The following is a 22,412-nucleotide window of genomic DNA, read 5'->3' on the forward strand; positions in this document are numbered from 1 at the left end:
CATGGAAGAAGCCCCAGGCCAGTGAGCATAGTCACTTGACCCAAAATGAGGCCTGACTTGTGGAAGGAGAGAGCTAAAACCAGAGTGACCGTATCCCTGAACCAGAAGTATCTCAGCCTGCAACATTTTGGTGCAGTGCTGCACTCATAAAGCATCTGTTACCTGCTTCTTGACATCGTAGTCTAGACGTGCCAGTATTTTGGGGGGAAAGAAGCCCCAAATGCCAGAGCTGGGCAGAGCGGATTTGGTTATGTCAATAGTGCACAATGATTTTTTTTTTTTTTTTTTTTTTTTTTTTTTTACTCTCAACCCTAATTCTTTTGCCACCACTGTCCCAAGAACACAAGATGGAGGCTCTGGTGCAAGGCAAGCTGAACCAGCTGCCATCGCAAACACCTGGCTTCTATGTGGAGTTTTGGTGCGCAGTTAGGCCATTGGAACAGCAGCTGAAATTTTCTGAAACAAAGGCTACTGTAGACAAAGGAAACGCAGGCATTAAATATCTGTAGCATTGGGGGGAGAACTTCGGTTGCATGCAAGTGATGTGTTTTGAAATGACGCACTCAAAGCTGGAAGATGTGAATTTGAGGTCCTTGCCAATTCCAATATATTTTGCTGCTACTGCTTTTTTACAAATGCGTCAATCTATATATCTAAAACTAAATAGCAAACTCTTCTGTATCTTGCCTCTGTTTTTCCATGCTTTCAACCTGGATTCCTCTACACTTCACTGGCTGGATCTACCACTGTCTTGTCTTACTGGATTGCTACAACTGGATTTCCCCATCTCTTACTGACTATCCCTCCTCCCCACTTTCCCCTGTTCACTGTCCTCTGACGTGTTTCCCCCCCTCCGTGGATGTCAACCCTGCACTCTCTCTACCGCCCAGGAAACCGTTTGCAATGAGATCTTAAACATTGCGGAAAAGTCCGTTCATTACTGCAGCACAATTTCTCAGCCTCTTGTCTCTTGCCACAAGGGGCCCCATAGTGACAATAAATCATCTTTCATCATTTCTCAGCAACCGCAAGTCCTGCCGCTGGGAACAAGCCTCGACAGGAACCACGCGCCACAAGATCTGTAAGTTGGTCCGAAAGGGAACGCATTTGCCACCTCATTTCAGCATCTGTCGTACTTTGATGGATGGAATGCAGGAGACAGCACAATTTTTAGTTTGATGGCTTTTCTTATTTAACACAAGGGACTCACCAGTATTTTGGTTTTGTGGTCTTGGCTGAGATCACAAGAGGAAATTGTGCCCTATTGATCCTACCAGACTCGTCTTCATTTTTTAAAATATCATGGATCAGAGGTCTGGAGATGGATGTGTGGTACCTTGGTGTGGACTGTTGGAACTTCCTGCTAGTTGGAAGACTTCAGAAGGGCAGTGGCAGCTCATAATCTCCCCGGTGAGGTCCTGTAGACACTTTTGCCATCAAGAGTGCCACAGGGCTACTGGATGAAGTTCTACATGCCACTCCTTGCCACCTGATCTGGTCCCGTGGTTTCAAGATTTATTTAGGGGCTGTCTGTGGTGCAGAATAGGGTATGAGGGAGCTGATGGGAACTGAATACGGTCAGAATATTGTTGGATAAAGTTGAGAGAGGGCAGAGGAAATTTAGACTCCTATCCCAGCAGATTTCCTGTTTGTGGAATGCTCTCCCCAGGGAAACATGGTACCTTCATTATACACCTTTAGGCGCCAGGCAAAAATGTTCCTCTTTAACCAGGCCTTAAAGACATGCAATGCTCTTTTAAATGTTGGGGAGGGGGGATTATTGGGTTGGTTTTTGGTTTTATTATGCATTTTGTGGTTTTATATTGTGATTTTTATCTTGTAACTGCCCTGAGACCTGTGGGTATAGGGTGGTATACAAATTTGAATCATCATCATTGGATCTGTATTTGAAGAAAGTTAGTTACAAGAGGGATATTGTTAGTAGTGGCTGGCAATCTCTTCCCTTAATTCTACCCCCCTCCACTGTTTCTGTGCGTTTTCAGGCTTAGCTACCAAGCATTGTACAGCTATGTCCCGCAGAATGAAGATGAGCTGGAGTTAAGAGATGGAGATATCATAGATGTCATGGAGAAGTGTGATGACGGCTGGTTTGTTGGTGAGCATGACATCTGTCATTTCAACTCGTTTTTAAAACATTAACGGGAACATTAATTAATATCTATTTGATTCACAGACCTATTTACACAAAATCTACAGTTAGCCAGAGCAGCATACATGCTATAATTCTGATAATTTGCTTGACTAGGAGTGATTGCATATATTCTGCTGTGAGTTTCTATGCATTTTAGCAGTAACAGCAGCAGCTACAAATCTTAATGTTTTTCCCTGTGACCCCCCCCCCCCACCACCACCAATAGAAAATTGTCTTGACAACCCAAAAACTTTCCTGGGCAAGATTCAAGCAGCAGGTCTATCAAGCTACTGTAGAAATAGCACTGGGATGGGAAAGATCCATGAATCAGTTTCTACTTCCTCAGACCCCAACACACACTGATGTTCTGCAGCAAGAAATTCTGCCATATGACCCACCAGTTAAACAACTGTACAGCATTAAATCTCATTAAGCGGAAAGGCTTAGCTGAGCCCCCACATTTAGTAAATATGATCCTTTCCTTTCCTTCCCAGCATGTATAGATGGAGAACAACATTTCCTGGTTATGTTTAGATATAAACTTATTTTCCTCAAGCATGTTTTAACTGTAGAATGCCTCAAAATAGCCATTAATTCCTTAGAAAGGCTCAACGGTAACCAATTTTGATTGCTAGGTGTTCAAGAAAGAACACACATGCATTCTGATTTGTAACAGGCTTTGTGGATGTAGACAAAGTAAATATAGCTAGTAGTTTAGAGAGGATATTCACTCTGAATTTTCAGCCATTGGGAAACCGACCTCCCAACACAGAACACCATTGGCCATGCATTTTGGTACCCCAAATAGATTTCTCAACACCTTACTTTAGAATCTTTCCAAAACACTAAATTTACTGTTGACCCCCATTGGAATTCCGGATAATTACGGCACACATAGACTGCTCTAAAACCTTCAACTGTTGCAAGAGGCTGTTTAATTGATCCAACTATTGTCTAATAAAGGCAATTATTATTCACATGCTCACCCGAAAACAATTAATAAACTGAAATGCTTTTGGAGAAGACCGCTATTTTACTTTTATTGTAGTTATGGATAAGCCAATCACTCATGCAACAGGTCGTAAAGACCTGTTTCATACCAATAGATTAAAAAAAAAACACCTGTTTCAGACTATTTTAGTCTTTTCAGCTCAAACCCAAGCCCTTGAATCTGGTGCTGTGCATTCACAAGCCAAATGCCCTCCGCTTGGCTCCAGTTTCCAACTCTTCCTTCCCTGCCCTTCCGCCCTGTTCTTCAAACACTGCCAAACACCCACTCACTGACTCTGTGGCTTGAGACCAATACTTTTATTTTGAAACGGGGCCTCCCTCCAGCTAATCATTTCAAATTGGAGCCATCACTGTGCACGAAGCTTTCGAGCGATTTTTAAAAGCGCCCAAGGAATCTTACAAACTGAATTTTGATGCGGCAGAAGACAAAAGGGTGGGGAAGCAAAGGAACAAAAGATGTAGAGTTATCGGTACATGGTCTTTTATTTCAGCTAGGATTAAGCCAGGCTCCGCTGAAAAGATTTATTTTGAGGTGAAACTTGAGGAAAAAGAGGGAGCTCTTCTGGTATGGACTTCCAAGGAGAAGGGGCATCAGATCAGATCTCTGTCCCATGTGTTTCAGCATTCTTGGAAGACACAGGAACAGGCCATTGGTCCACGTAGCTCAGTGTTGTCGACAGACTGGCAGCAGCTCTCCATGATTTTAGGCAGGGTTTCAGCCTTACATGGGGATAGGTAGAGGTAAAGGGACCCCTAGCCATTAGGTCCAGTCGTGGATGACTCTGGGGTTGCGGCGCCCATGTCGCTTTTTTGGCCGAGGGAGCCAGCGTACAGCTTCCGGGTCATGTGGCCAGCATGACTAAGCCGCTTCTGGCAAACCAGAGCAGTGCACGGAAACACCCTTTACCTTCCCGCCAGAGTGGTACCTATTTATCTACTTGCACTTTGACACGCATTCGAAATGCTAGGTGGGCAGGAGCAGGGACCGAGCAACGGGAGCTCACCTTGTCGTGGGGATTTGAATCACCAACCTTCTGATCGGCAAGCCCTAGGCTCTGTGGCTTAACCCCATGCACTAACCAAATAAGTGGAGGATCCTTTCACGGGATCAAGTTGCGTGTTATCCTGCTACACAGCGATAGCAAAACAAAGATGGAAAAGCCATCACCACCAGCCTGCTTTTTGGGCTGCCACACCCACATTTGTCCTTGTTTTATTTCTCAACAGGCACATCCCGGAGAACACAACAGTTTGGTACTTTCCCAGGCAATTACGTGAAACTTGTATCTTCATAAAAGCCATTGCTAGCCCGTTGGTGATTTCACCAGGACAGAGAGAGACAGACAGACAAAGAGAAGGACCTGGGTTTGAAACTGTAAGAAAAAAATGTTCAGAAAAGACTTATTTCATGAATGTAGCCGACAAGCGAGGAGACGCGGATGTGAATGTAGTAAAGTGTTGGACTGACTCGAAGCTCTTGCCTCCTTTAAAGGTTGGCCAGAGCAAAGTACCGAGCTGCTTACAATGCTGCCTTTGTGTCTGCTTTTATCCTTCAGGGGTGGCAAGTAAGACTTCGCTTTTGTTCAGTATTGAGTATTGCTCTCCGCGGTGTGAAACTGGGGGAAAGCAATGAGATGGGAGTGTGAAATAATGTGAGCAGGGTGGGGAGGGGAAGAGAACACGAGAACAGTGAATGCATTTTGGTTGCAGAATCTGTGACTGCAGTCCGGCTGGCAGAGGGTGATGTTGGTGTCTCATCCTGCTAAAAACCCCATGCAGCTCTTGTTCCCTTCCTTTGGAATGTGCACCTTAATACATATGAAGGGGAAAGGAATTTACAGAGACCCATTTTATATAGAAGGGCACATTGCCAAGATCGTCCTCCCATTATCTTTTAATTCACTACACCAGATTTAAGCAGGCTTTTCTGTGTTTCCTATTCCTCCCTTTTATTGAGGTTGCAATCTTCTATTTTGTTTTACTGGTCAGTTGGCTGTCAGAAACCTACTTTTACTGCACTTAACTGAAACAGCAAGTAAGGCAGCGGTCTTGACACTGTGCCTTGAGGCAGACAAAAAGAACTGAGCCTGGATCTTTGATCGGTCATTTAAGATTTGGCGTTACCGGCCGATAAAATGTTGCATTCTATTCTGCTTGACATTATCCAGCCACATTCTAGGCATTTTGACCCAGCTTTTCCACACATATCCTGAAAGTTCTGCCCACTGCATGTTCTGGGCCAGATCGACTCAGAATGTCATCTTCACAAGCTTCCTAAAGCTACATTTCTGCCAGAGGCGCTTATGCTGAAGCCATTTCCAGTGGTTTGTGCCTTTGTGAGAATTTAGTGCATTCTTTTTGGAGGAACACTGCGTTAAAAAAAAACACCCCACACCAATCGTGTGCATTTTAAAGCATAACTGTTGCCACTAATGCTTCCTCGTCCTCCTAACTGGAATAGCTCCTGCCGGAGGATTTATTTGGAAGTCAGATGCAGTGATTTCAGGTCACCTAATTTCCTAAGTGGACTCCTACCAGCCCAAATGGCAGACCAGGCGATTGGTAGGGTAAGAAAAAGTGATCCATTGATTCACAACTCTCTACCTTTTCTCTTTTTGCAGTTGCTTCTTACATGTCTGGCTTAGCACCAAATAATAGAGCAAGCAGTCAGACTCTCTATCAAGGCATCTTTCTCAGTTGTGGATATATTCTGGCAAAATATTCCTGAATGTGCCTTTTTAGAATTGGTGGCAAATGTGATTTTTCTGCCTGTCTTTTCGAAAAGAAACACAGAAAAGTACAAGCAATCTGCACGTCTGGATTTCCAAAGCCACTTTGTTTTGGATCTCCTTGAATTATACACTTCTCTGACTGCAATCCTTTGCACACTTACCAGGGAGTAAGCCCCATTGTGTTCAATGGAATTTAATTCTGAGTAAGCATGCATAGAATTCCAGTGCCAATTTCCCAAAATTTTGCACTTCCGTGCAAAACGAACCTGTTGTTTTTTTCATAGTCATTTTGTTTAAAAAGAAAAAGGGGTCATGGACAAGTACAACTAGCAAAGATTTAGATTGCGATTTTGTCATAAGCTGTATTTATTAAATATAAAAAAATCCTATTTTTCTGCTGATGCTTTTATACAGTTTATTCATAGTAACAGCAACTAACTCACGGTCAGCATGTTTGCAGTTCGTTGTATTAATAGCCATGCTCCAAAATAGCAGGATTTATCTTTGCTGACTCTTCCCCACCCCCCACAAGATCAGCCAAAAAAAAAAAAAGTCAATTGAAGTGCTTTAATATTATGACTGTATATATGTATATTTGCCTTTGTATAGACTTACAAATAACTTATATTGAAGAAAATTAAATTCATTGAAAGCTTTTTAAAAAGGGCAGTAAAGAAGAAGACTTTTCCATTTTTATTTATATTAAGTAATTATTCCATGTACGATCATATTAAATACGAGGGGTTAGCAAAATTATAGCTCAGTTACAACTAAGCCACAAAATGCTGCTTCCATCCATTTGGAGAGCTAACATTTCATAATGAAGGATTGTTACCGCTTGAGTCCCATTGAAATGATTTACTGTCTCCTGCAGTTCTTGCACAGGAAGACGGCCCGAGAGAACGGCTTCCCTAACGTATTTTAACGGGTTTCTAATGCTTTTTTATTTGCATTTTTATCTGCAGCAGCGTTTAGACGTGGCATTAAAATTGAAAAAGGATTGGATAGGTGCAAATCATGAGCTTAACCATATTGGCCGTATGTAACCATCTCGATGCCATTTTTAGTTTTAATAATACACATGCGTGTTCCGTGCTCACCCATTACCCATCAAGAAGTCACTTTTTTGCGTTTTGTTTCCTCATTGCAGTGGATTATTATTTGACAATAAATGGAAAGATTGAATCAAAAGTGTGTTCTTTTACAGAAGTGATTTAGTAAACATCAGCCTCTGGTTGGTGGTGCCTGTATTCGCAAGAACGTAAGAAAATCCCTTGCTGATTCAGGATCCTGGGGCCCTCCAAGGCCGGGGGGATGTCTGGGGGAAAGCTCACACCCAGACCAGAGCACACCAGCACTCTCCTCCATTGTGATTCTCTGCAACTAGTAGCCACTGATCACCTTATTTTCCAAGATCCTCTTTTAAAGCTGTCTCTTGAAATTTGCGGGAACATTTGGAATGAGAAATTGCCAATGCAGTACAAATGAAGAATATCCAAAGGTGGCCAATCCTGGCCTGAGCTCCCCCAGTCCTGCACAAATAACATATTGGCCCGAATATAAGCCACACTTTCCCCCCAAATTCCGACCGTGAAAAGTTAAGGTGCGGCTTAAATTCGTGACCTTACAAAAATTGGGTTTTACGATATTGCTGTAGGATTTTCTTCCACGTTTGCCATTTGCAGGTGTGAATGCCTGCAGAATTTTAAAGGTGCGGCTTATATACGGGCCAATACGGTACTCCTGCATATGGGTTTATCATGATGGAACAGAGGACCGAATGCACACTTCCCCTCACATTTTGGGGGACAGAGGGTGTACAATGATTACCCTTCAGGAGTGCCTGGAGTTCCGCGAGGCTTGCAAAAATATACTTTCGGATGGAAAAGCAACAGGAACAGAGTGCACACCTTCCATTCCACAAAGGAACAACCAAATTATCATGATGATAATTATCCGCAACACAGGATACAAAAACCTGGGCTGAAAGGAAGCATAGCTAAAGCAATCTGTGTGTTGTATGTCTCAAGAGGTGGCAACAGCTCAAATAGTTTCTTAATAAATAAATATAAAAGGAACTTGCCTTCAGAAAATACCGGGGAGGACTTTTCCTGAAGAAGCCATTCCTTTTTCGAAATCACATGCAACTAGCCCAGCGTAGACAAAACGAAACTATCTCGAAGTAAGAAAGCAGAACTTTTATTTAAAAGGGGGGGAAACAAAGAGGAACATTAGTCAAATAATATAATCTTTAATAACGTTTTAAATTATGTACACTATTTTTATACGTAAATATCTGAAGCTATAGCTTTATACAAGTTTGCTAGAACAGGATGACACAGGGTGGGTGGGATAAAGGCATTCTGCTTTAGAAACAAAAGGATTTGGTCAACTGATTCGAACGCTTAGAAAATTTGATTAAAATACACTATGTTTTCATATACAGCAATCATGCCATAATTTACTTGAAAAACATGATACGAAGTCCACAGGACGTTATTTTACAACAAATCTGCTTTGCAGTAACAGCTTTCAATGGGTGCCAATTCCCTTGTCAAATGGGTGGCAGGCAAACAGCTTGAAGCTGCTTTAAAAACACACCACTAATATGCAGAACCGCCCCCCCCCCCAACCACCAATTTATGAATAAAAGCAAAGCATTAATGGGAGTTTTATTTCTTTCTACAAATTTGAACTCGTAACTATAAAAGCTTTCTTATTAATTCCACCCCAACCACGAAGATGGCTTTCCCCTCAAATTATTATTTGGGAATTACCTTAATGTCATATAAGTTTGTTGGAACTTAAGTTTTAGTTCCTTCTTTCCATAATTAGTGCTGCCTTTTGTTCCTCGTTCATGCTAGCCTCCTGATTTTACAGTCATTTTAGGATCCAGCGGGTCTTGAAAAGAGAAATGTTTAAAGCAGGGCTAGGAAAAAGAGACTCTGTGACTCTCCAGCTGGCTAGAGACAGGGAGAGCGGCAGGTTAGGAAACTCTGGTTTAACGTAAACCAAAAAGCATGAGATAAAGTTGCCGCAAGCAAGAAGGCACAGGCAAGCTAGGACTCCTCTCCATCTCCACTCCAATTAAGGTTTTTAGTTGCTGCTGTTATTTGTAAAAAGCAGAAGTTCTAATGGAGCTTCATTTTTATAAAATGAATTATTTCACATCTCAGTAATTCAAGGCATTTCTCTATGGCAATTCCTCAATTGCATAGCTTTCTCTGCATATCCTATGCACACAATTTTACTGCGGCAAATTTCTTTTTAGAGTTATTAAGAATTGGTGAGTGTCAGTACACCAGTCAAATACTGGAGAAATTTTCACAATGTGCTTCATTTACACGTGCAGCTAAACCATTTGATATATAGCTGATCAGCTTCAACTGAGACTTATTGCCGGAGGGCAAATGAAAACTTTTTCACAAATACTCTCTTCACCGCTCACTGACTGAGATGCCGTGATGACTTGTGAATCTGCAATTTGGAGGGTATTATTGAGATAGTGTGGGAAGGTGCATACATACACTTATGCCTTCTATTAAAGAGATTCTTGGGTCCCTGCCTTCTCCGATTTATTTTCAGCACATCCCTTGGCAAAGAAACAAACACATATTAACAAAATTGGGTAGGGGAGCAAATAGAATTTAACCCCAACATGTTTGCAGTCAAGGTAGGTAGATGCTAACAAACAAAAAAAGCTGACCATTGTTCTGAATAAAGCAGTATTTCTGCTTTATTTTTTTAAAAAAGTTATAACATACTCGGGTTCATCCTCTTCTTGTTCACCTGGCCTTCGGATGGATGATGCTAAAAGCAGGTAGGATGGCACACCCCGAGTCGGCTTCAGATAAATGTCCATTTCACTGCCTGACAGACAATTTGAAGAGGCTTCTCAAAGAGGGACTACTTTGCGGTTGACAAAAGGAGATTTACCTGGAAGGCAAATGGCAAAGGAGTTTCACTACTGTGGAACTTGTAAGGCCTGTTTTACAGAAGCAGTAAAATTTGGGGGGTGGGCGTTTGCACAGGGAAGGTCCTGGATATGGAGATCTGAAACTATTTGAGGGCAATACACAGGGCTGCTGCCCAGAGCAGGGCTTCCGTTGCCGCAAGGAATCAGAGGAGGAAAAGAGGCTTGTTCAATGGGAGCACAATCTCGTTCCTGTGCGTTGGGCAGGGGTGCAGGCTTCCCTCTCGTACAGACACACACAGAGGAAGAGTTTGTGGCTTCCTAATCGCTTCTGCACACCATACCACAAAAATCCCAGACTGCATAGCCCAAGGGTCAGCAAACGTTTTTAGCAGGAGGCCGGTTCACCGTGCCTCAGACCTTGTGGTGGGCCGGATTACACACACATACAGTGGTACCTTGGGTTACGTACCGTATTTTTCGCCCTATAGGGCGCACCGGCCCATAGGGCGCACCTAGTTTTTTTTCTCCGACCCCAGCCCCCAGAACAGGCTGTTATCCGCAAGCCTAGGGAGCCGGACAGGAACTGCCGCGGGCTCCTCAGGCTTGCGGATAGCTTCCTGAAGCCTGGAGAGCGAGAGGGGTCGGTGCGCACCGACCCCTCTCGCTCTCCAGGCTTCAGCGAAAGCCTGCATTCGCCCCATAGGACACACACACATTTCCCCTTCATTTTTGGAGGGGGAAAAGTGCGTCCTATAGGGCGAAAAATACGGTACTTAATTCGTTCCGGAGGTCCGTTCTTAACCTGAAACTGCTCTTAACCTGAAGCACCACTTTAGCAAATGGGGCCTCCTGCTGCCGCCACACCGCCAGAGCGCGATTTCTGTTCTCATCCCGAAGCAAAGTTCTTAACGCATGGTACTATTTCTGGATTAGCGGAGTCTGTAACCTGAAGCGTATGTAACCTGAAGCGTATGTAACCCAAGGTACCACTGTATATATATATCTGGAGACTGAAAGGAGATGCAATCGGGGATTGACCTCAGCCCTGGGCAGCAGGGATCCCGGCAGAGGGGGGCTTCTCTCTCCCCCCAGCCCCTCCCCTCCCTCTGCTTTCCTACCTCCTCCACCACTCTGCCTGCGATTGGGAGCTGGCAGCAGCGCAGCCACCTCTCCTTTCTGGGCCAGCTTTCCTGGGCGCCAGGCGCACCCATGGACAGACAGGGTGGGTGGCGGGTCTGGGCATGCAGGTGGCTGGCACCAATCAAAGCCCAGCCCCCTACCTCCGCAGGGCAGGGAGAAGCCAGGAGGGAGGAGGGGCCGCCGTGGTGGGAGGGGAAATGGCGCAGCCCAAACAGATCCACATGGTGATTCCCGGACCATCCACAGGTTGGATCCAGAAGGCAATTGGGCCGGATCCGGCCCACGGCCCTTAGTTTGGCATAGCCTATAAGCAAAGTTTTGAGCAAGGCCCTTGTACCAGTTACAACGGCTGGCTCATGCCTAGATCTGAGACATCCTGTAGCTTTGTTTCTGGATGCTCTGCTAGCCTGTCAACGTAACCCAAAAGCAAGCATTTGTGCTGCTTTTGTCTTAAAGCCATCTCCAAAATATATTCAGGGCCAAACTTCCTGTGCTCAGAACATTTAGCTAAAAGAATATATTGATCTGACCGAATTTCACCCAAAATGCAGTTCACACAGAATGGATTTTTAAAATAAGAGTTTTCTTACATACCTGTTCCATTGAAGGGCAGGCTACAATCTGGAGATCTTCTTTGCTAAATTCTTCTTTTAGTAGCGCATGCAGCTTCTGGAACACTTGCTGAATATTGTTCTGAGGAAAGGAAGAAAATATTTAAAACTTTCCTTTTTAAAAAAAGAATAATACTTTTTATTACATTTTCCATTTTTTGTCATCACAATATCCATACATAAATCAAATATTTTTAAATAAAATATTTAAAACTTTCCTCGCCCTAAGACCAGCCTTCAAATAAGAAAGCATACAGAGAATGGATATCCAGTTTGGGGAAAAACTAATCAGTTAAGGTGACTTAGAAGCTTCATTTTTTTGTTACTTCTACATTCTCCCATTAGGCAGTTAAAACTCAAGGGGTCAGAGATGTCACTGTGTAAGAAAACCTACATTAGCAGCTGGCGGTCTACATAAGTTCCTAAGATAAACAAGGCCCCTTATGCAGCGTTTATCTTTAAAGGCACTGCCTACTGGAAGGATACAGGAGTGACAGAGCATAATAGCAGCCTTGCTGGATGTGCCTGGCCTAATCCAGCATCTTGTTAACTAGATGCCTCCAGGAAACCCACAACCAGGCCTTGAACGATACTGTTGTTTTCCAGCAACTGGTACTCAGAGGCTTGGGGTCTCTGACCCGGAAGGTAGCGTATAAGGTAAAGGTAAAGGGACCCCTGGCCATTAGGTCCAGTCGTGGCCGACTCTGGGGTTGCGGCGCTCATCTCACTTTGTTGGCTGAGGGAGCCGGCGTACAACTTCCAGGTCATGTGGCCAGCATGACTAAGCCACTTCTGGCCAACCAGAGCAGCGCACGGAAACGCTGTTTACCTTCCCGCCGGAGCGGTACTTACTTTATCTACTTGCACTTTGACGTGCTTTCGAACTGCTAGGTTGGCAGGAGCTGAGACAGAGCAATGGGAGCTCATCCATTGGGGGGTTCGAACAGCCGACCTTCTGATCAGCAAGCCCTAGGCTCTGTGGTTTAACCCACAGCGCCACCCGCGTCCCTTGAAGGTAGTGTATACCCTCATGAATATCAGTTGCTGAAAGGCTAATTCCCCTTTGCAGCCAAAGTTGGAGGCCATCATCACATCCCGGAAAGCCAAATTTCATAGTCCTGCTATGTGTTGCATGAAGAATCAGCTCCGCTAGGTGATCCCAGATTCTAGTACGGTGGTACCAATTAATCCGTTCCTGAAGTCTGTTCTTAAACCAAATCTGTTCTCAAACCGAGATGTGCTTTCCCTAACGAAGCCTCCCGCTGCCGGTGCCCTTCCACCATTCGGCTTCCGTTCGCAGACCAAGGTAAAGTTCACAAACACTACTTCCGTTTTTGCGGAGTTCGTAAACCTAATAGTTCATAAACAGGACTGTTCGTAAACTGAGGTACCACTGTACTATGAAAGAGAAAGGGGGGGGGGGACTGCTTTCCACACCGTGAATAATTTTACACATCTTTATCATGTTCCATCCTTAACTTTCCCGCCCCTGAACCAAAAAACCCCAAACGCTGCAACTCTTCATCATACAGGAGTCGCCACAGCTCTCTGATCATTTTGATTTCCCTTTTCTGCGCCAAAACTGGCTCTACAAGCCACATATGGCTTATAGGCAGCTTCAGGAAGTAAACGAAAAGAAGATTAAGAGGACAAATTCTGTCATGAACTCAGCTGCAGGCATTTACTCCTCATCCACAAAATCATCTTTCCTGGTCACTTGCAGATATCCCTGGCCCTACAAGGGCAGCAGAGCAGAGAACTATAGGTAGACTAGAGGAGAGGAGGAGGAGCCAGGATGCAGCAGGAACTGTGGTATAAGAAGTGAGGACAACCAAAGACCTGGCATTAGCTACCAGAAGATTTTGCAGGCCACTCCAGTATATAGGGGACGCAGGTGGCGCTGTGGGTTAAACAACAGAGCCTAGGACTTTCCGATCAGAAGGTCGGCAGTTCGAATCCCCACAACGGGGTGAGCTCCCATTGCTCACTCCCAGCTCCTGCCAACCTAGCAGTTCGAAAGCACGTCAAAGTGCAAGTAGATAAATATGTACCGCTCCGGCAGGAAGGTAAACAGTGTTTCCATGCACTGCTCTGGTTCGCCAGAAGCGGCTTAGTCATGCTGGCCACATGACCCGGAAGCTGTATGCCGGCTCCCTCGGCCAGTAAAGCGAGATGAGCGCCGCAACCCCAGTGTCGGCCACGACTGGACCTAATGGTCAGGGGTCCCTTTACCGTTACCAGAATATAGTACCATACGTTTGTCCAATAAAAGGTACAAACTTCCACAGGGATGAGCTACAGAGGTTGCTTAGTTTGAGGCAAAACAGGATCACTTGACTTAAAACACGTTGTAAGGTAAAGGTAAAGGTACCCCTGCCCGTACGGGCCAGTCTTGACAGACTCTGGGGTTGTGCGCCCATCTCACTCAAGAGGCCAGGGGCCAGCGCTGTCCGGAGACACTTCCGGGTCACGTGGCCAGCGTGACATCGCTGCTCTGTCGAGCCAGAGCCGCACACGGAAACGCCGTTTACCTTCCCGCTGGTAAGCGGTCCCTATTTATCTACTTGCACCCGGAGGTGCTTTCGAACTGCTAGGTTGGCAGGCACTGGGACCGAGCAGCGGGAGCGCACCCCGCCGCAGGGATTCGAACCGCCGACCTTTCGATCGGCAAGTCCTAGGCGCTGAGGCTTTAACCCACAGCGCTACCTGCGTCCCAAAACACGTTGTAACAGTTTGCAAATATGAATAAGCTACTATTAAAGTAAGCATTCAAGTATGTAAAGTGAAAAACCTACAAAACTTTGGTTCTCATATTAATAAAAAAAAGAGGAAACGCTACCGAAATACTTACCCTAACGGGCTTGAACAAGATGAACTCTGTGTCCTTGTTGGATAAATATAGTGACATGCTTTGCAATGTCAAGGGCAGTTTTGTTTTGATGGTCCTGTATGTCGAAGACACCAAGTCGGCAATCTTTGCTGCGAAACAGAATTCAAAGACTTATTAGTGGCAGAGAACTTGTCCTTTTGAAATCCAGTCATGGTTTATTGGCTGTCTCTCATACGAAGCAAGCACCTCTCCTGCTACATGCTTGTCAAAGAATCACACAACTGCGGAGCTGGAAAGGGACCCCCAAGCCCAGCTCCCTGCAATGCATACATTTCTTTCCATACATTGCAGATATCTAAAACTGCTGTGTCAGTTTCTGTAAAAAATCTATTTGTAAGCAACCCTAATCCTTCTGGAAATGATGGGATGAACATCAAAGCAATACATATAAATTGCATTTATAGCCTGCCTTCCCTTCCTTACTAAGGTGTAAATGAGATGGCCTTCCATCTAGTAACCAACCAGGCCTTAACCTTAGTTCCTCAAACTGACTACATCAGGGGTCAGCAAACCTTTTCAACAGCGGGCTGGTCCACTGTCCCTTGGACCTTGTGGGGGGCCAGACTATATTGGGGGGGGGAATGAATTCCTATGCCCCACAAATAGCCCAGAGATGCATTTTAAATAAAAGCACACATTCTACTCATGTAAAAACACGCTGATTCCCGGACTGCCTGTTGGCTGGACTTAGAAGGCGATTGGGCCGGATCTGGTCCCCGGGCCTTAGTTTGCCTACCCATGGACTACATCATGCACTTTCGGTTAACCAAAAGTAATCTGTTGGTGGAAAGAGAATAATGGCACTCACAATGCAACAAAACTTATTGAGAAAGGGCCTCCTGGATTTGCAACCTAAAAAGTCACAGACTAGGACTCGTGCAGCAACTCCAAGGTATATTTTATTTCAGTAGTAGCGAAGTGCCCATAAGGAACGTGTGTGTGTGTGTACGCAATGATACAACTGCCATGCACACAGTGGTGGGGAGGAGATGCCTGCTACTGCACAATATTGTCATCCTTCCCACTTACCGTATTGGCCTGAATATAAGCCTCACTTTCCCTCCAAATTCCGACCATGAAAAGTTACAAGTGCGACTTGCATTCACGACCTTACAGCATGCAGCCAGGCGCGCGGGACACACAGCGCCAGGAGTGCGGCAAAGCCGCGCCCGCCCCGCGCATAGTCCCCCATCCTCTCCCCCAAGGCCGGGAAGGGGGAGTGAGGAAGGGGAAAGGCCGCCACCGACACAAGGCTTCCCCCACACCCAGTATGCAGCCAGGAGCAGCAAGGAATTGAGCGGCTTATATTTAGGTATTTTTTTCCTTTTTTCTTCTCGACACCCCACCAATTTTAAAAGTGTGGCTTATATTCGGGTGCGGCTTATATTCGGGCCAATACAGTACAGTGGTACCTCGGGTTACATACGCTTCAGGTTACATATGCTTCAGGTTACATACGATTCATGTTACAGACTCCGCTAACCCAGAAATAGTACCCCGGGTTAAGAACTTTGCTTCAGGATGAGAACAGAAATCGTGCTCCGGCGGCGCGGCAGCAGCAGGAGGCCCCATTAGCTAAAGTAGTGCTTCAGGTTAAGAACAGTTTCAGGTTAAGAATGGACCTCCGGAAGGAATTAAGTACTTAACCCGAGGTACCACTGTATTGTGCTTTGAAGGTTAAAGGCTCTGCCTGTGGCTTCCCCAAGCACCAGGTATCAGGAAGCAGGGAAAGCATATTTGCAAGTGCACAAGAAGAAGGGTGGACAAGAGCAGCAAATGTTTGCAGAAGGATGCAAAGTTACACTGAGACAGAGGACCTCTCCCTTGGCAAACACTCCTTTGCTGGCAAGCTGTCTTCCTTCTGTATGCTGGGCATGGAGCGTATGGCAAACAAATGGATTTTCTGTCCTCCATGGGACTTTTCGTTGCATGTGTACGGGAGACATTTACTGTATTCTACTTATTTTCCATTCAGCTTGGATACATGCCAAAGCGGTTAAGTGAGGTTCGTTAAAGATGGGTAACGGTCAACCCTTTGAATAGTTACCCCCCTGAATTAAACTTTTACAAATTAACGTTTAAAATTTTTAAAAGGTCCAGAATGGCGAAGTCTGCAAGCCAAACGAGCTTCATCTCGCAGAAGGCAGAAAAGGAAGGCAAGCATGTACAAAGGGCTGTGAGATTGCACCTAAAGAGATTACCTGGTTGAGCCCAAGGTTGCTGCAAAAGGCTGTATTTAGGACCTCCTTGAGTAGCCATTGTCTTCAGAGCAGAAACCTAAAGAAATGCGATGGAGAACGGGCAATGCACCAAATGCTTAGCAGTCAAGTTGGTAATGTAAAGTGTTTAAAGGTCTTCATATGCAGCACCCCAGCAATACCTATAATAACCATACAGTGGTACCTCGCAAGACGAATGCCTCGTAAGACGAAAAACTCGCAAGACGAAAGAGTTTTTCGTTTTTTGAGTTGCTTCGCAAGACGAATTCCTATGGGCTTGCTTCGCAAGACGAAAACGTCTTGCAAGTTTGTTTCCTTTTTCTTAAAACCGTTAATACCAGGGTGCATCCGTGCTTCGCAAGATGAAAAATTCACAAGACGAAGAAACTCGCAGAACGAATTAATTTCGTCTTGCGAGGTACCACTGTATAAGATAGGACAGAATTATTATTCCTACACTGCATCTGGGCTGAGTTATGCGAAGGCCACCAAAGTAATTCTCCATGGAGGCTGAGATTCAAACTTGCTGCTTCCCAGAAAACTACTAGACTGAACCAGATCTCAGGAGCCACTAGCCAAGAAAATCTAGCTATTAGGCTCGCAGCTATTAAAACTAGAAGAAGTGGCAATTTCACAATGCTTTTTGGTAGTTACGAAAGAGCGCCCGGGAACCCTTCCAAAGGAAGCAGGTTATAAAAGGCAACTGTTTGGGCTTTCTTTGAACGCCTCTCCCAAAGTCGTATCCAGTCAGAACTGGAAGAGAATGCAGTGAGGAAAACACAATTTTTCAAAGGCGAAATTGAGACCTGTTTCTTTACCCCCTCCTCCCCTTTAGGGCTCAAAACGAGAAAAGCTGCTGGGGTGAGAGAGATGAGCCAGCTGGCACTTTCATGAGGTTGGAGGAATTTCAATTAGGACTTTACATGTCCAGTTTATATAGGCATAGAAGTAGTAATGTGAAGGTAAAGGGACCCCTGACCATTAGGTCCAGTCGTGGCCGACTCTGGGGTTGCGGCGCTCATCTCGCTTTATTGGCCAAGGGAGCTGGTGTACAGCTTCCGGGTCATGTGGCCAGCATGACTAAGCCGCTTCTGGCGAACCAGAGCTGCACACGGAAACGCCGTTCACCTTCCCGCCGGAGTGGTACCTATTTATCTCCTTGCACTTTGATGTGCTTTTGAACTGCTAGGTTGGGCAGGAGCAGGGAACGAGCAACGGGAGCTCACCCTGTCGCGGGGATTCAAACCGCCGACCTTCTGATCGGCAAGTCCTAGGTTCTGTGGTTTAACCCACAGTGCCACCCGCGTCCCTGCCTATAGTAGTAGTAGCGTCACAGCAAAACAAGCCTTGGTTTATCCTTATACCCCATTATCACTTACAGGGCTTTTTTTAGCCAGAACACACCGGGACTCAGTTCCGGCACCTCTCAGGTGGGTGCCATTGCCATTATAGTCGTACCTTGGTTTTCAAACAGCTTAGTTCTTGAACATTTTGGCTCCCGAATGCCGCATACCCGGAAGTGAGTGTTGCGTTTTGCGAACTGTTTTTGGAAGCCGAACGTCCGATGGGCTGCAAGAGCTTCCTGCAGCCAATCAGAAGCCACGCTTTGGTTTCCAAGCATTTTGGAAGTCAAACAGACTTCCAGAATGGATTCCATTCAACTTCCGAGGTACGACTGTATAAGAGAAGAAGGGAGGTGTTCCTTGCGAGTTCTGGCACCTCTTTTTCTAGGTGTGAGTGCTGCCGAAAGGCATCTCAGTACAGCTGACTCAGGAATGCTTGTGTTGATAACATATTGAATGGCATTGAGGTTGCTGAGCCCGTGGCCCTGCAGATGTTACTGAGCTATAGCTCCCATCATCCCTGAACACTGGGAGGGCCACAGGTTATTCTCCTTTCAGTTAGATATACCAATGTATCCATATAAGGCAACCTACACCCTCGTGCAAATTAATTGAACAAAGCATGTTTTCTATCTTACTCGTAATCCTGTACTCAAAACAAGCACGATAAGTCAGTTGATCATTATGGAGTCAGAAGCCTGCAGCCAACAGAAGGAATGATGCGCTCGCCACAATATGTTGAGGTTCTATGAAAGAGTTATTCCAGAGCTGGAAAAGAGGTACACTGGGATATTGCAGCAGGACCTAGCCCCCGTCACACATCGAAAGTGGCGAAGAAGTTATGACAGAGCAGCAAATACAGCTACTGGATTGGCCACGGAATTCCCCGGACATAAATCCCATTGAGAATTTGTGGGCTATAGGCAAAAGTCGCCTCCGTGCTGTAGACTGTACGACTATGGAAGAGCTCATTCAGGCGCTGACTGAAGTGTTGTACAGGGATCTGAAAATCAACAGTGACTATTCAAAACTAGTAGACTCCATGCCAAATCGTGTTCAAATGCGGCTTAAAAATAGCGGAGGTCATATCCGTTATGAACGTACGCATATGTTAGTTTTGTACACATATATGGGAGTTTTGTACAATAAACTACATTGTTTGTTTCAATTAATTTGCACAAGGGTATAGGTATGATATTACAGTTCTCTAATGATTTGGGGATAGATGTTCCCTGTACAATGTCTATGTTCCTTTCTGTCAACAATCCAACCAACATAAATATACCAAACACAGCTGCTTAAGATACCAATGGTGCTACCGTAGGATCTCGCACACCTTCGCCAGGAATTCCTCCAGAGGCTCCACAAACTGCTTGGTCTGCTGCTGAATGAACTGCTCACAGGCAAATTTCAAGTGCCGATCGACATCCTTCTTAGAGTCAATATAGTGCTCTCTGATTTCCGGAGTGCCCTGCAACACAGACACAGTAGTTTCTCCCTTTCTCAACTCTTCGGAAATGGCTACACTTCAAAAAAATAGACTTTTTTTTTTCAAATGCACCGTTAACAAATGCTCTTTACCTCCAGCAGGAACTGTATCAGCGCATTGTTGCTACTAAGCCTAAAGAAATGTGGAACGGTCATAGGGTTCAGGATTTTAAAGGCAGCATCTGTGGAAACAAAACCGCTTGCATGAAGTTCACATTATTTTAAGGAATGTTCAGCTTCTGCCCTTGGTCTCCCTTGACCCAAAAATATGAAAACTTTATAGAGTTTTCTATGAATTCTCAAAAATTATCTGATGGAAGTACTTTCCTTCATGTGTCTAGAATGCGTACTTTGAATACGCAAATAGGAAGTCTACAAATTGTAATTGCTGTGCGTTTAAAACACACAGAGATTTATTTGAACCTGATAAGTGTCAAATACAGATTTATGTATATTATAATTAGCAGTATACTGTTGAGGACTACATTCTTAGCACATCCGCTCATCTATATATTGGTTTCACGAGAACAAAGTAGTTTGCCAATTTTGCATTATTACATAAAATCATACATTCATCTTTTGAGAAGTTTTAAACTGGCCAGTCTCTGCTTCCAGTGATATTAAGGTAAGGCACTTTATATACTGTGATTTGCTATCGGTGATGTAGGAAAGCTGATTATTTTTTAAATCTTGTCAATATATTGACTTTTGACACCATCTACACAGCTGAGAAGCCCCACTTGCTTTTTGGACACAGACTTACCATATTACCCAGGTCTGGTTTTTGGCGACACACTTCCGGGGGGAACAGCGACTATTTACCTGTGCCCACAGATGGCAACAACAAGAAAGGAGTCTTTTCAGATCACAATTCCCCCAGAACCTCCATCAAGAGTTCTGAGAGCTAAAAGCAGTTGCAGAGGCTTCAAGGAAGGCAGTAGAAAACCTTTATAGAGTAAAAGTGCTCAAGGATGTTTTAAAGGTCTGATTTTGCTGTATAAACTTGCTTCAAATGTTTTGTTTTATTTTTAATTGATGAAAACTAATAAAAATTAATGGGCAAAAAATACTAATTGAAACTTCCTTTAAAAATGAGACTAGCGCTTTCACTTATATTTTTACTGGAGCTAAATTTATTTGGATTTTGCTAAAAAAAAAACAACACAAATCCATATTATTTGTTGTCTGAATACTAGATCTTTTGCAGATCTCCTGAAGAACATTTCTGCTTCAAAATTGATCAGCTAATAAATACCCTACAATAATAATCCAGAACAAAACGGAATACAAATACAGTCTAATATAAATAGATATAGTTTGGTTATGCAAATGACGTCTGATTTTTCTAAGCTGCGGATATATACAAAGCAAGTTTTCGTTAGCAAGTAACGAATTCTCTCTGGCTCTCTCTCTCTCTCTTAAATGCAATTCTGCCCATGATAAACAAAAAAACCTTCCCATGGGAAATGGGTTTAATTCACAGTACAATACATGGCAGCTGGGATCAAACCCATGGTGCATGAGCATATTGCCAGAATGCAGCCATTCCTATCGCTTAATTCCCACCTTGTCTGTCTACGGCTGCCGTGCTGGCAAAAGCCAGCAATCAAATACGAGGATGCTAGACTGTCAGCACTGGCCTCCATTCTCCACTGAAAGGGAGAAGAGAGTATCCTAACCCCCCAGACTCTGAAACTCTTATACCCACTAAAGCCAAGGCAGCACTCTGCAAATCAACTGACTGCACTAACAGACTGGAACAATTTGGGAAACTTCAGCCTAGGATCAAACACACCCGCTCAGCTTCCGGTGCCCCCTTTCTTAGAAGATCTCCACCCCCTTTTTTCCCACGGGGGAAAAACATTTTCAGCAAGTTCCCTCGGGTTCACTGCCCTTGACAACTCCAGCCTCCTTCCCTCCCCTTTTGCCTTCTCTCCTTCCCCCAAGTCTGGGTGTAGCTGATGTCAGGAACTGGCTGGGCGAAGAGAAGTGGTGGGAGGCAATAGCCAGGGAACCCCCCGCAAGGGAAACCCCAGAGGAGGAAGGCTCTGAGCCAGGGGGATTGGTGGTGGGGTGCTGAGGAGAAATCAGAGGGAGAAGATCGGGAGGAGGGGCTGGACGCTGAAAAGGCAACAGGGTTTAGTGAGCAGGAAGAGCCTATGGGAGGGAGCAGTTCAGACTCAGAGGCTGAAGCAGAGGAGGGTGGTCAAGAGGCTACTGAAGAATCCAGGGAGTCTCCCTCTCCTGCTGAGACAAGCTCTCCTCCGCCTGGTCTCCAAGAACATGCAGAATAATGCTTTCTTGTGACCAACAATCTCTCACTATAACTGTGTATTTGCCATACTCTCATACATTTTCAGCTTGGGGGAGGGAGAGACAGGTATGCATTTCAGTTACTTACCACCTTCCATTATTAACTGGCTGGTATAAAATTTTTATTCATCTAATAAATGCTCAGAATAAAATTATATATCAGCCAGCAAAGGACACCAGCAGGACATATTTACCCCTTTGCTTGTTAACTAGAAACTACTTAACACGACAGAGGTCTCATCCATGTTCAGCTGCAATGAGTAGAACTGTTAGTTATAAGAGCAAGTTTGTTCAAAGCAAGATAGTAGCATATTAGCAGACAAGCAACGTAACTGCTTCAAACTACTGAGACAGAACAGATAGAAGGTATTTCTAATCCCCATTCACTGACTCATAGGCAATAACATTTTGAGGCTTCAAGTATTCCTTCCTTTTCTTACCTCGCCTCCATTTTTCCACTTGCTTTAAAATGTATTTGCAAGAATAATGCACACCTTGGCGTATTCTTTTCTTTGTATATTTTGTCCAAGTGACATTTGATAAGCACATTTGTTTTAATTATACAATGCAAATAGCTTTCCCAGCCAATTTTCTAAG

The 22,412-nt window shown here is 44.6% G+C and overlaps 2 protein-coding genes across 51 annotated transcripts in view; one reads left to right on the forward strand and one right to left on the reverse strand.

The window, feature by feature from the left end:
• SORBS1 (sorbin and SH3 domain containing 1) overlaps positions 1 to 7,086 on the forward strand; it is a 121,397-nt gene extending 114,311 nt beyond the window's left edge. For 37 of the 50 annotated variants that reach the window (XM_083738126.1, XM_083738115.1, XM_083738136.1 and 34 more), the window contains 3 exons: positions 891 to 1,081; positions 2,004 to 2,116; positions 4,391 to 7,086. In XM_083738126.1, the coding sequence (XP_083594252.1) occupies positions 891 to 1,081; positions 2,004 to 2,116; positions 4,391 to 4,458 (372 nt within the window). In that variant the 3' untranslated portion in view covers positions 4,459 to 7,086. The remainder of the gene's footprint in view (positions 1 to 890; positions 1,082 to 2,003; positions 2,117 to 4,390) is intronic. The other 13 variants (XM_083738128.1, XM_083738134.1, XM_083738130.1 and 10 more) reach the window with 1 other exon arrangement.
• Positions 4,390 to 22,412, reverse strand: part of COG3 (component of oligomeric golgi complex 3) — a 48,566-nt gene continuing 30,543 nt past the window's right edge. Inside the window, exons 18-23 of the mRNA XM_083738327.1 lie at positions 19,596 to 19,684; positions 19,351 to 19,485; positions 16,654 to 16,729; positions 14,414 to 14,541; positions 11,546 to 11,644; positions 4,390 to 9,831 (exon numbers count right to left, since the gene is read on the reverse strand). Coding sequence (XP_083594453.1) covers positions 9,802 to 9,831; positions 11,546 to 11,644; positions 14,414 to 14,541; positions 16,654 to 16,729; positions 19,351 to 19,485; positions 19,596 to 19,684 — 557 coding nt within the window. The 3' untranslated portion in view covers positions 4,390 to 9,801. The remainder of the gene's footprint in view (positions 9,832 to 11,545; positions 11,645 to 14,413; positions 14,542 to 16,653; positions 16,730 to 19,350; positions 19,486 to 19,595; positions 19,685 to 22,412) is intronic.

The sequence above is a fragment of the Podarcis gaigeae genome (genome assembly GCF_964106915.1).
Source record: "Podarcis gaigeae genome assembly, chromosome: 5".
NCBI classification, from domain to species: domain Eukaryota; kingdom Metazoa; phylum Chordata; class Lepidosauria; order Squamata; family Lacertidae; genus Podarcis; species Podarcis gaigeae.